General features: G+C 39.0%; 1 protein-coding gene across 2 annotated transcripts in view; it reads right to left on the reverse strand.

Moving 5' to 3' along the window:
* Positions 1-6767: 6767 nt before the first annotated feature.
* Positions 6768-13981, reverse strand: part of LOC109216960 (ALG-2 interacting protein X-like) — a 14825-nt gene continuing 7611 nt past the window's right edge. For both annotated transcript variants that reach the window (XM_019381183.1, XM_019381184.1), the window contains one exon: positions 6768-7867. In XM_019381183.1, the coding sequence (XP_019236728.1) occupies positions 7280-7867 (588 nt within the window). In that variant the 3' untranslated portion in view covers positions 6768-7279. The remainder of the gene's footprint in view (positions 7868-13981) is intronic.

Below are 13981 nucleotides of genomic sequence, written 5' to 3' on the forward strand. Positions count from 1 at the left end.
GATGAAGAAGGCTTTGATGATAGTTTTTAATATTTTTTTCTACATTTTCTAACACTCAAACAAGTTGCAGGAACATTGATGAACTTCAATTCTACTTGCAGAAGCAAAAAGAGCCTCGCACAAAGGAATTTTTACCGTTGGGATGGTGGCATGAGAATGGAAAGCAATTTCCTGTTCTTTTCGCAATGGCTCGGGACGTGCTAAATGTGCCAATTTCAACTGTTGCATCGGAGAGTGCATTTAGCCAAGTAAGACAACAACTTGGAGACACCCGTCACTCATTGGGAAGCAATGCTTTGGAAGTTTTAGTATGTTTCAGAGATTGGATTAGATTGGAAAGAAGAAATCAAGGACGTGAAGATGTTGATAGCCCAGAAGACGAGAAACTTGGAGATATATTAACACATGGTAACCCATCCGAATTTAACACTCCAGAAGAAGGTCACTCAGTTCATATTGATTATGACGAACTTACTAAGGCAATGCAAAACCTTTGAATTTACTTGTTGTTAAAAATGTAAACCTTTCAATTTGTAAGTTTGAAATTTGAATTATGAAATAAAAGTAGCACTTCCAATAAGTGCAATTTTTTCTCATCTTCCTTGTATTCTTTAAATTAATACAAAGTATTAATATAACTTACAATAGTTATACAAAATTCCAAAAAAAAAAACAATAAACCCGGCCCGGCCCGGCCCCCTCAACCCGTAACCCTTACGGTTCAGTTTTTACCCGGATGAACCCGTTAAGACCTAGCCCGGAACCAAACCCGTACGGGTTCAAATAACACAGGCCCGGACCGGCCCGGCCCACCCGTTTAACACCCTTACCACAAACCCTTATTCACCTTACCTTCAGCAGCAGCAACTAAGACGACCCTCCCCCCCAAACCCAAATTCTCTCCTCTTCTCACTTTCTCTCTCAAATACCTCCCCCCCCCCCCTCAAAACCTCCATTGTCATCTTCTTCAAGCTCCATCACCACTACCCACCCCTTCCCTCCTTCATTCAAGAAAGTTATTTTTTCTTCTTCCTTCTCTAATTCTTCATCTTAATTAGTGTAATGTAGACTACATTAGATTAATTAAACCCTAGGTAGGAATAGTGTTAATTTTTGTTAAATCTTTGCTTCTTTTTCTGTTTTTATTGTTGTATTTGCTTCTTGTGGACTTGTGTGAGGCTTAAATGTGTGGGTCTTCATTGTGCTTCAATTGTAGGGGATATTTAGATGATTTGGAGGCCTATAAATAATTTGTGTGATGTAGTTTGGTGGTGGGGCTTGTTTGGCCGAAAATTGGAGGTTTGTTATGATATGTTGGAGCACTTTGTGTCCACCTTAGGTTATGGCGGTGTTGTATTTGGCATAAACCACTTGAAGGAGCATGTGTGGGGTATTGTGTGCCAAAAATTGTGAGTTAGTACTATTGTGGGGCCATTGTGGGGGTTGTTAACCTTGAGCACCTTACTAGTTGAGGGCTTGGCATAGTTGTAAGAAAGAAATAAATGGGGGATATTGTTTGGTGCCATCGGGTGGCGAAGTCTGAGTACCCATTCGACTGGCACTAGTTAGGATACATTTGATGGTTTTACTGAATTGTTTGCAGGTGATATGGCTCGTAAAAGGCAAAAGAATGCGGTAGGCACTTCCTAAGAGCCTACATATGATGCCTCCAGGTTCGAATCACAGAAGGCAGAGGACGACTTTCATGCCAAGGCCTCCAAGAGCTTCACCCCTGAGATTCCTATTGACAGGGCGGCCCTCCGTGCGGAAAAGGAAGAGATGTATGAGGAAATCCGGCGGAGGGAGATGGAGTTCTTATTTGATGAACCTGAGATAGTGAACGTCATGCTAGTGAGGGAGTTCTATGCAAACTGCCCAGCTCACATGTTGCGGGAGGTGATTGCGCGAGGCAGGGTGGTAGATGCCTCAGTTGAAAAGATTCGCCAGGTTTTGAGGCTGCCCAGGTTCACTGTGACATCGACTATTACCAGGAACCACAAGGAGTCACTTGGGAGAATATGACTGAAATACTATGCGCAGGGGGGGGTCAACCACGCTGGATACAGGACAATATCACTCTGAACTCCAAGTCATTCACACATTTGGCTAAATATTGGTTCACTGTCATTTGCAGCCAGTTCTTGCCCACAGGTAACACGACTGACGTGAACTATCAAAGAGCTCTATTGACGTGGTGCTTCGTCACTAAGAAAAACTTTGATGCGGCGCGAATAATTGGTGATGAAATGATCCTGCGGTCTCCGCTGCTGTCAAAGGGATTCTACTTCCCTTCATCGGTGACGAGGCTGTGCTTGCTGAAAAATGTTCCCACCAATCCTACTTATGGAGCCTTGCCCGCTAAAGCACCATTCAAAGCGTCAGGCATCAGAGTAGGCCGAGATGCACCTGCCACCATTCAGATCGATGATGAGGATGAAGCCCCAACACTATGCAGGAGATCCTATGACAGAGCCGGACTCTCTCGACAACACCATACTGGGGCAGGCTTCTCTAGATCCCAGTCCACCCGACCTATGTTGCGTTCCATGGAGGAAGAGATCGTAGATCTTCGCACCTCGGTGGATGGCCTACACACGCGTATGGATGCCATGTCTCAGCGGCATGCCAGGTCTGAGAGCCGGATTATGGCGTGGTTCCGTGCTTTGGGGAGAGCTTGTCATGTTGACCCCAGCACCGTCTCAGACTCCGATTGATGCTCAGGGAAGTCTTCTTACCCTTCTGCTCTTTATTTTTGATATGACATGGGGACATGCCATAATTTTAAGTGTGGGGTGGGAGACTTGCTCTGGTAGTATATTGTAGTGTATATAGACATTGAGTATGTTGTAATATTAGATTGATGTTGTTGTGTATAATTGACTGTACTCACATTAGAAGTAACTGACTTGGCCCAACGACGGACACTTGTCGACGGGTCTCTTGAGGGTCAAAGTCAGATATATAAAATAAAAAAAATTGTAGAGGACTCTTCCTGAGGACGGACCACTTGGACAGTACTCTTGAGGGAAGTAGTCCAGGTAGATTTTTCTTTATTTTATTTTATTTTTTTAGGTAGTGTAGTAATTCTCCCTTGGTTTTTCTTTTGACCACGGCTCTTTTCCAGGGGCTTTTCTTGAACCAGGTTAGGTAGATTTTTCTTTTGTAGTTTTAGGACCAAGATGGGTGAAGGCTAGAATGCAACCCTAGATGTACACACCTGAGAATAACAAAAAACGAACTGAGGGTGCGACATCTAGGCTCGTTTGTAGACTTATACTTTGATGCCTTAATTTTGCACATCTTGTCTTGCTTGAACGCTCGTATGAGTGTGTTGATAAACTGATTCGGAATGAGTTACATGCCAAGTGTGTGTGAGCTATTACTTGCATTCTGTGCTTGCATTCGATACCTAGAACTTGCCCTGTGTGTTTGCAAAGCGAAATAGAAGCTGTTTGGTTTTAGAGATGATTGAGGCATTTCTTTGTATAGCCTGTATAATTGTGAATCCACCTGTACATATTGCCATAGTTAACCCCTTTGAGCCTGAAGCATGTTCTTTGATAACCCTATAATAACCTACATCCCTGTGTTTGAGTAGTTTGACTGCTTGAACCTGTACCTCCTAGAAGCACTTGAATTATTAAAGAACATACAAAAGTAGAAGTGTGGGGTAGTAGGGGAGTGGAAAAAGGGGAATCAGGAAAGAAATACTTGAATGGTGCAATGGCTGTTAAAAAAAAAGAGAAAAAAAAGAGAAAAGAAAAGAGAAAAAGGCCAGTGCACCTAAAGAAAAGTGGGGGGCAACTATGAAACAAAATGTGGGAGAATGATTGGGCTGAACATGGAAATTGAAACAAAAGGAAGTTTGTATTAAAAGTGCTTAGGGAGGTTAGTCACTATATCCAAATATATCCTACCCGTCCCTTAACCTACATTACAACCAAATAAAGACTTTTTGATCTTTGACTGAACAGCTCGATTAGTAGAGTATTACACTAGGGGCAAGCCTATGGTGTATCTGTGTGGCATGTGAATGTTCTTTGCTGAGAGTGAGTGAATTTTGTCTATCTATGGTTCCTTGTTGCTTAATTTTATGTGTGTGGAACTTCTCTCAGATTTGTGATGTGAGGGCATGTGACTCAGGAAGAAAAAGTGAGTTTTCACCTCTGTTAGAGTAACTAGAGTAAGCACGAGTGTGTCATGGCTCATGTAAACGGCCGGGGCCGGCCGGCCCGTAGAGTCTGCATCCGAGTGTGACTGTTGCACTGCTTAGGTTATTCTTTCATAATGGCGGGTGTGACATAAACTTGGGGCAATGCATCTAATGGTTAGGCCTAGAAGTGTAGTTTAACTTGCTCGAGGACGAGCAAAGGTTTAAGTGTGGGTTGTTGATAATAGGTGAATTTAACTATAATTAGGCCCTAAAGAACCACCTTCTTGTATAGTTTTGATGATAAAAGTGATAACAAAATGCTCTGATTAGTGCTTTTCATGCTTTGCAGGTGATATATGACAAGAGAAGGCTATGGAGTACTTTTGGGATCAAATATGGAGAAAAAGAGGCCAATCGTAAAATTCTGCCAAGTGAACCAAGCGAAGCAGCTGAAGCCAGGCCTGAAGAAGGACTGCCGCGGTTCCACCGCGACCGCGGCAGAACCGCGGTAGAAGACTGTCGTGGACAAGTTGAGATTCAGAGAAGGTGTGTGGCCGCGGTTTGACCGCGATCGCGGCAGAACCGCGGCAGAGGCGGAAAAGTTCAGGGACTTAAGTTCAAAACACGGAATTTTTAGCCCAAAACCCTATTTTAAATACTAGACTTCGCCCAAAGGAGGCAGGGATTGTATTGGAGAATATTTTAGCAAGCAAAACAATTGTGAGAGATCACCTAAAACATCATATCTTCTTCTTCTTTAATTTTTCTTGCAATTATGATTATGAATATTGTTCTAGTTTATTTACCCATAGTCATGAGCAGCTAAATCTTTTGTCTAGGGTTTTGATAGAACCTATTGAGGGATGAACTTCTTGTTTATGTGAATACAGTTTGCCAGTTTAATTTCTATTTGTTCAACTACGTGTTTGTTGTAGTTAATTGACAGGATCCTCAATTAGCTGTGCCTATTTAGTGTGCATAACTCGGGAGAGAGTGCATATTTAGGTGAATGTTGAACAACACCTCTCCCAAAGTATAAGAGGGATCTATAACTGCGGGTTTAAAGGCGGGATTAGGAATAACAAAGCCTTGGGTGCAATCTTAAGTGAACTGTGATAAATAAAGCTAGCTAGTGTATCTCGGGAGAGTGCATTTAGTAAATTACTGTGATTACTCGGGAGAGATTTATGGTAAGAAGAGCGTTTATGATTGATAGAATGTGTTGGTGAATTTGTATGAAACATAAACAGAAGGAATTCCATCAATAGGGGAAATCAGTACCTTAGCGCTTTCTCATTATTGTTTACAGCTTAGCATCTTTAATTTGCAGTTATTAGTTACTGTTAATCTTAGTTATTAAAAACACCATCAACTCTGATTCTCAACGTTTGGGAAATTGATTCTAAAGAGTTTAGTACGTCTAAAGATAGTGATTGATAGGTTAATTCTCTGTGGGTTCGACTCTGGGCACAATACTCAGGTTATATTTGTAACGTCCGCATTGTCCTTTTTATAAGGCATAGTTGGGCGTGATCAGTCAATATACAAAATTTGAGGAAGATTGGAGGTGATTTGGAGTGGTATTGTATCAAAATTCATAAGTAAATCGAGTTCAGAAAAGTCTTCTGCGACACATGTATCAAACATGTATCACGCATGTATCTCACACACAGGTATACATGGATATACATGTGATACACAATTGATACAAATATGATACATATGTGATACACAAATGATACACTGTGTGATACACATATCATTTTTTTCATGTTCGGCTTTTACTTCGAATTTTCAATTCAAACCACCTCAAAATTCACCAAATCATCCCAAAACTGAGATTCAAGCTCCTTAAGTTGTGCCCAATCTATTCTAATAACACCCACTCAAAACAAAGCAAAAATTTGATATTTTTTTGCTACAAATAGCTAATTGGCTAATTTGGCTAATATTAGTAATATTTTATCAATTGGCCAATTTTTGTAATGAGCTACCTATAAATGGACATAGCTGGTAATTTCCCAACATTATGTCGATTTTTTCATGTGTTTATATGCTTGATGATTTTCCCGAATTTGGTTGACGGACTCCGATTGACCTAAAAATTGATAGATCTATCGGATATGGACTTGTGAGCAACACTCATCATGACTAATATCATTTTTTTTATTTCGAGGTCATAAAACAAGAATTAATGATAATGTCCGGTTTTCGTATGCGTACTAGGTGTGAGATCTAGGGATCTAATTGCATATATTTCAAATGGAGAAAGTAGCTTGTGGCAGTTGAAGACAAGACCATTATTTTAAGAGTTGATTAAATTCATTATATCTCTTCCCAAATACCTTTTTTTTTTCTTTTTTGGTTTCTGCTTAGTTAATGACTTAAATCTGTATGCTGACTGAACCTTTAATACTTTTTCTTTTAATCCAAAACATGAACCTTTAATACTTGTCCGCAAGAATAGATCAGAAGAGGCGTTCCTGCTAAGGAAATTTTAATTAGAAAGCTATTGTTTTAACATCACATTTTAAAGACAGACAAGCAGTAAAGTATTCTGAAACTTATACAGTTAAACTATGGTGCCACAAAAAAAAACTAAAATCAGAAATAATTGTTGAAATCCATATAGGTGGAGTAAATTTATAGTAGGTTTTCACCAGTATAGTGTTCTATCTAGTTAAGTTGTATATGCTCATGTTCTTAAACAATGGAAGGGAGGTCAATAAACACCTAAACATCACGCCTTATTCTTTACTAAGCGCTATAATTTTAACTTACTGATCCAAAATACATTTGAGTAGAGTTGCACTGAATAGAGCATGATCATACAAAGAGACCAAACCTATACAAACAGGTAAACCTAGATGTATTAACTTGCATAAGTTGTAATGTGAGCCAATGGAGAGCTAGCATCAATGGAGAAGACTACCATCAATGGAGAAGACTACCTGATCGAATCCCCTTTAGAGAAAAAGGGCAGCCCGGTGCACTAAGCTCTCGCTATGAGCGGGGTCCAGGGAAGGGCCGGACCACAAGGGTATCGAATCCCCTTTAGAGAATGACTCAAAAACTTACTGAGACCAAAATTGTCAAGGATGCACATGAAGACAAATAGGAAAATTATCATTGCCGGTAATAGCCACTCTGATGGGGAGGAGGATGATATGGAGAAGGGACGGTATAAGGAGGTCGAGGCATAGAACCCGGTTGCTGAGGAGGTGCAGGTTGCTGTGGAGGTACATTATAGTAGGGACCCCGCCATCCAGGATACGCAGGTTGGCCATAATCATGGCTCGGTGGTGGTTGTTGTTGATGTTGAGGCGGTGGATATGGGGGACCGGAAGCTTGCAAATGGTAAGGCGGTGTAGGCTGCTGAGGAGGACCATAAGGTGGAGGATTTTGAGTATAACCAGGCATCGTGGGCTGCTGTGGGTTACCAGCCATTGCGGGCTGCTGAGGGGGGTGGTAAGTAGGAGTCTGGGGTCGAACAGCGTTGGGCATATTCGCAGGGTCTGTTGGCGGTTGGGGATTGGATCTTGGCACCTGATGGGACTGAGGAACAGAAGTATAATTATAGCCATTTGAACCTTTATTGTCCTGGAAACTGAGACCTGAAATTTGTCTCTGAACCTCATCCATCATTTCTCGACACTGTATGTTTCTTGTCATCACAAAATCACTGCACTGTTGCTTTACATTTGTGATCGCATCCTGTTTAACCCGTGAAAAATAGAATGTCAGTTCCTCATCCTCCGTTGAAGGAGCAAATAGATATCATATTTGAAATGAGATTAGCTCGGGGACAATAGAGATAAGATATTGAGCAAGACCTGCCTAAGTCGGCAGTCACAGTGAGTATTCAAACCAACTAAAATGAAAATCAATTATGTAAAAGAAATTCTAAGCTAAACGCACATTCCCTTTCCATCCTGATTCCAGACCAACTTAGTGCTTTCGTTTGGTTTTTGTGCTTTAGCTTTCTAATCCCAATATAATCCTTATCCTCCTTCATTTGTTTCTAGCATACAATACTCCTATATATTTGGAAAGTAGTATTATATTCCTAACAAGTTCGATTGCTACCTATGTTCCTTACACACGTACTAGGGTAAGAATTAGTTTCTATAATTGAGTGATGAAATTAGTTAGGAAGCACAAAAGACCAGGACTCTGTATACTAAAAATTCAATAACAAAAACTTGTACAATCAAATGTAATTCATAAATAAATCAAGGCATATGTGTAAATTATTATTTAGTTGTTAAATTTGAATTCTTGAAACTTTAAGAATCGGCTAAGCTGTTAACCGAAAGATAAGATAATGTAGAAAACAACAAGAGTATCATATCTTCTTTTTTGGTCTTACTGTAGTAGTTTCTCTTTACCTTAGATGATTAAGCAGGTATATTTAGGAGTATAAAGAAAAGTCACAAGCAAACAGAACATGAACCAAAGTGAAAAAAATACATTAAGCTTGGTGGTTAATGGTTATAATTAGCTCTCATAATGTAACTATAGTTTTAAACCCTCAGGGGTTGGCCTGGTGGCAATTGACTTGAGCCTTGGGGTTTGCTTCCTTTCAAGGTCTCAAGTTCGAAACCCACTGGGTGCAAACAATTTCTGAGGGTCATCGGACTGGGTAAAACCTGAATTAACCGTGGTGCACTTGCGGGAAACTCCTTGCCGAGGGCCTGTGTACCCCCGGGATTAGTCGGGGCTCTAAGAGACTCGGACACCCGGTGCAAATCAAAAAAAAAAAAAAAATGTAACTATAGTTTAAAGTGGGAATAATACTTTTCAAAAATAAAAAACATAAATTCATTGAAAATAGTTTGAATAGGTGCTACCAATAATATTTAAAAGGTAGAGAGGAACATTAGATATCGCGAAAAGAAGGCCCATTTGTTTAAAAGAAGAGAGTGTTACAAATTCCTCGCTAGCATTTTAAAAGTCAAGAATAACTTCTTTGTTTTTTTGATAGGTTAAAAAAGTCAAGAATAACTTTACGGAGTGATTATATTACCATGTGGAAAGCCACTTCAACATAAACTGAGATGAAAAGAAGTGACACAACTAAGAAGTGAAACAAAAAGTAAGATAGCTTAAATATAGTTGGTAGCACACAAAAAATGAGGTCTCAATGAAACGAAACCACAGAAGAATTCACTCAATAAGTTCCTTTTTCGACTTTCTTACAACTTTCTGTGAGCACGTGATTTTTTGCCTATATGAATTATTCCCATAGTTTCAAAACAAAATAATTTCTTTTAGTATTTACAATTTTGTGAATTTTTATGGCATTTCATGTTAATTGTTTGCATTTTTGTCTGTGCATTTTTATTAATGAAAATTACAAAAAATATACTTGGCATGTGCATTTAGGGTTTAATTTTACATTTTAGGATTAATCAGAAAACTAATTGTTTCATAAAATGGAGAAATCAAAAAAGTAGTTTAATTTGCACTTTTAATTCTAGCTTTGTTTTTGAGTAGTTTTTGTGTTAATTTGTTTTTTATTTTTTATTTTTTTATTTTTTGGTTAATTAAGTGCTAGAAATTAATTTTGATTTTTATCTAATTAGAAAATGAATAATAAAAAAAGGAAGAAAAGAAGAGAAAAACAAATGAAAAGAATTAAGAAAAGGCTGGTCTTAATAGAGACCCAGTCTTGAGCAAAAAATCAAGCCCAAAATCCTCAATTCACCCGCTCCAGCCCAAGCCCCATCTCAACCCGGCCTGCCCCACCCATAATCAAAACGACAACGTTTCGTCTCAAAGCAATCCCAGCCGTCGAGGATCTTTGATCCAACGGCTGGGAAGTGGGATGTTTTTAATATAAAACTGTCCAAATCTCACTCCACCACCCCCCAATTCACCGTCTCAGACCACCCCCATATACACCACCGCATTTCCATCGCCCTCCGTCGTCCGCCGCCGGCCGGAAATCGCCTCCGCCGGCGGTGATTCTCCGATGAACCCCAAATTCACACCACACCCTCTCATTCGTCTCCTCAGTCCATATCTGGACCTGTTTTCTTCCAAACATCACCCCAAATATCTCAAATATTTAAAACCCTAGGTGCCGCCGCCGCCGTGCACGGCGGCGCCATCACCCAAACCCCACCAAAATCACACCCCACAACCGTCTCACCCCCCTCCACCTAAATCCCAAACTATTTTTCCCCAGGTCCAACCGCAACTCCTCGAATTTTAGATCTAGGGTTCCGTTCAAGAGTGTTTGAATTTCCAGTGGTAGCCAGTGTTCGAAAAGGTCTTGAAATGATGCTATGTGTTTGTTCTTGGCAAGAACAAACACATAACATTACTTGAAGACCGGATTCGAATTCAATCGATTAGAGGGCCAAATCAGTAAGTTTTTCTTCCTGGTTTTATTTTTTCTTCTATTCTCATGAGTTTTTGATTTTGGTTAGTTTAATTTTTTTTTTGTTTTGATTTTGTTTATGGTTAATCATGTTTCGATTTTTTGCTTTGATTTTGTTAGTTTAATTTTGCTCTGGTTTGTTTTGTTTTGATCCTGCTCGGGGTATGCATTTGCTAGTTTGTTTTAGGATTGATTTAGGGTTTTAATTTGATTTTGTTTATGTTCATACTAAGTCAGTTTAAGTTTATGATTTAGTGTTGTTGATTAATCTTTACTTGTTCTCTTAAATTCATGTTTGATAATTGCCAATAGTTTGTTAATTTGGACTGTTATTAATTAATTCAGGATTTAAAAAAAAAAAAGAAGGGATTGGTTCAATTGAATATTGTTTGATTATTGCTGAATACTCCAGGGCCTTTGGTATTAACCATGGTCATTTTGACCAAGCTAAAAGGGGCTGGGGTTGGTTTAGCCTAGGTTAGTAATTCAGGGGAGAAATCAGGGGTAGTATAGGCATCTCACAATAAAAGAATCTTGCAGTAACTGAATTGGAACCCCCTAGAACCTTCTAGATTGGGGTTTTAATTTGAAATTCAGTAACTTGGTAGTATAACTTGACCAACAAGTCATAAAATGAGGGGTTTAAGTAGCTAAAAACAGAAAAAACAAAAGGACGCAAGGCTAAAAACCTAAAGTCTGAAGCTGCCCTAGTAACTTGCCTATAAAGGCATTGTTACTTAGAGCTGAAGAGAGGATTTTTGGGCATTAAAAAATCCTGAAAACTCCAGGCGGCCAAACCTCAAAAGAAATACTGTTCCATTGCCTTTGCTTTGATTCCTGAAGGTTTCTTTACATCTGAAGCAATTTTTGTTCACTTAAGGTTAACAATGGATTGAATATTAGCTCTAAGGTTTGATTTAGAGGGGTTGGGTTTGCATTGGATTGAAATCGCTTTGGTTAAACTGGTGGAGCACTGTTTTGGGTTTTATTTCTTAAGAAACTGGTTGTTTGTGGGTATTGTGTGAGTGAGATTGCCCTCTTTTGGATTTTGGCACTCGTTTTGGCTAAGCTGTGTTGCTGCTGGGTTTGATTGCTGCTTTGTTCTGCTGATCCTCATTCCTTTCCCTTGTTTCAATCTCCAGGTACTCCTTGGTTCTCTAGGAAGTGATATGCAAGCATGCAAGTTGTACTTGTTTGATATTTTCTATGAAAGGATGAGCTGCTTTCCCTCATGTTTGCAGTGTCAAATCCCTGCTTAAAATTCCTAAAGATTAGTAGTTTATTATAATAGTGTTTAGATTAGCCTACTCATCTTAGTATAATAGTAATTTTTTAGAATTCATGCTATTCTTCAACTTGTTGAAAACTGATGGATTATCAACCTTGTGTAAACATTAAAGGACTGTACATTCGGACTCTTATTTAGCAATGTGCAGTTTAGATATGTGTGATTTTGTGATTTAAAATTTCGGTAGTTTAGTTCTAATTTCAATCTAATCGATGCGTTAAATTCTGTAAAAATTGATTTGGTAATTGAACATTTTTACTCTTGCAATTTGCTCGTTTTTCTGTTGTAAAAAAAAAAAGGTGAAATTAAAGGGTTGGCCTATGAGTTGAGCAGCAAGTTTGAGCTAAGGATCTTGTCCTCACTGGAAGTGATCCTTGTTCAAATTTGGGCTTATTCTTAGGCCCAGGCATTTTCTAAATGAATTGGATGGAGTTTTTGGGTCTATTTTGTATAAAAATGTTCAAATCAGAAGTCCAGATATCTCACTTTCATGTTCATGGGTTGGCGTCAATTTGCATTTATATATCTATTATAATATCTATTATAATTTGATCTAAATCATTTGGATTACAAGAACTAGGCCCGACGTTGGCCCAATCGCACGAACAAGCCCGGTTGTTATTCACACTTTTGTTGGCCCACCGGATGATTGATGCTGTTTGGATTTCGCTGGTTCTGGGCCTTCGTTCCTTATTTGGGCTTCACGTTCCCCCTTTGTATTTCTCCATGTACTGATTCATAGGGTTTAACATATCTGGTTTATTTAGACGGAATTTCAGTCCCTATAAGGCTTTGGTCATTTAGCTAAGTCTCTTTAATTGATTATGGGATTGGCCCAAATAGATAATAATAATAGTTCATGGCCTTCTCGATTTTTAATTAGGACATCCTTTAAAAGTAGAATGGAGGTGCGCCGCGCCAACAAAAATTCATAAATTGCGCGGCCCTCTTTAATTATATTTTGAAAATGTTTAGAACTTGAGGTGCGTCATTTAGCGAATTTTCATGGCCTCCCGCAAAGTTAATAAGACGCTAGCCCCTTTAGGCGCGCTTTTTAATAATTTTACCTTCTTAAATACGGGTGTGCATTTCATGCGACCCAAATTCAAATCCCAAAACGTTGAATAAGAGGTGCCGAGGATCCGGGTGCATTTCATGTGACGTGATCCAACAACACGCTCTTAAACGGCGTTCACTTTCATAAAAACTAATTAAAAGCGGTTAAACAATTTTAAAATTGCACTATAGGATGACATGTATAAAAATCAGACTTTAGCCAAATATAGCAGTTGAGCGACCGTGCTAGAACCACGGAACTCGGGAGTGCCTAACCCCTTCTTCCGGGTTAACAGAATTCCTTACCCGGATTTCTGGTTCGCGACTGTTAATACAGAGTCAAACCCTTTCCTCGATTCGGGGTCAAACCGGTGACTTGGGACACCATAAATCTCCCAAGTGGCGACTCTGAACTTCTTAATAAACGAATCCCGTTTCGAGTATCCTTTAATTGGAAAAACTCCTCTATTATATCCTTCACGAGGTGTAGTAAGCGAAAAGGAGGTGTGACACTTTCAAATAATTATCATATGCAGATATACACACCGGAGAATTATAAATTCTCATGTCATATTTGATAAACTAGATCAGACCTTTCTATTTAAAATTAACATGTAATAGAAAATGAAACTTAACCCTAAAAAGAGAGAAAACAACTCAACAACAGGTTAATTCAGAAAATATGTTTTTTCAATAATAGAATACGATATAATAAACACTTCTATTTTCATTTAGAAATAATATGCAAATGGTCAACTTTTCTTTTTTAATTAATACAAGCTAGTAAACTGATAATTAGGTGCAACTGAACTTCATGCCCTATCCTACTTCAGATAACATTTAAAAGAGGTTACCCATTGAATGGTCTTTAGCAGTATTGGAAAACCATCAAAGATTTGAGCACATTCATTAGGCTTACAAGCTTAAGATTTAATTGGAAAGAGGAATATAATCATGAATAAAATCCATCAAAGTAGGCTAGCCAACCCCCCCCCCCCCTACAAACGTTCCCTAACAGATGACGAATACTCATACCGTGAAGTGTAACATACGAACTTCAACTCCCTCATTGATACTTCTTCCTTTATTTCGTCGGTTA

This window comes from Nicotiana attenuata, unplaced genomic scaffold, assembly GCF_001879085.1.
Source record: "Nicotiana attenuata strain UT unplaced genomic scaffold, NIATTr2, whole genome shotgun sequence".
NCBI lineage: Eukaryota > Viridiplantae > Streptophyta > Magnoliopsida > Solanales > Solanaceae > Nicotiana > Nicotiana attenuata.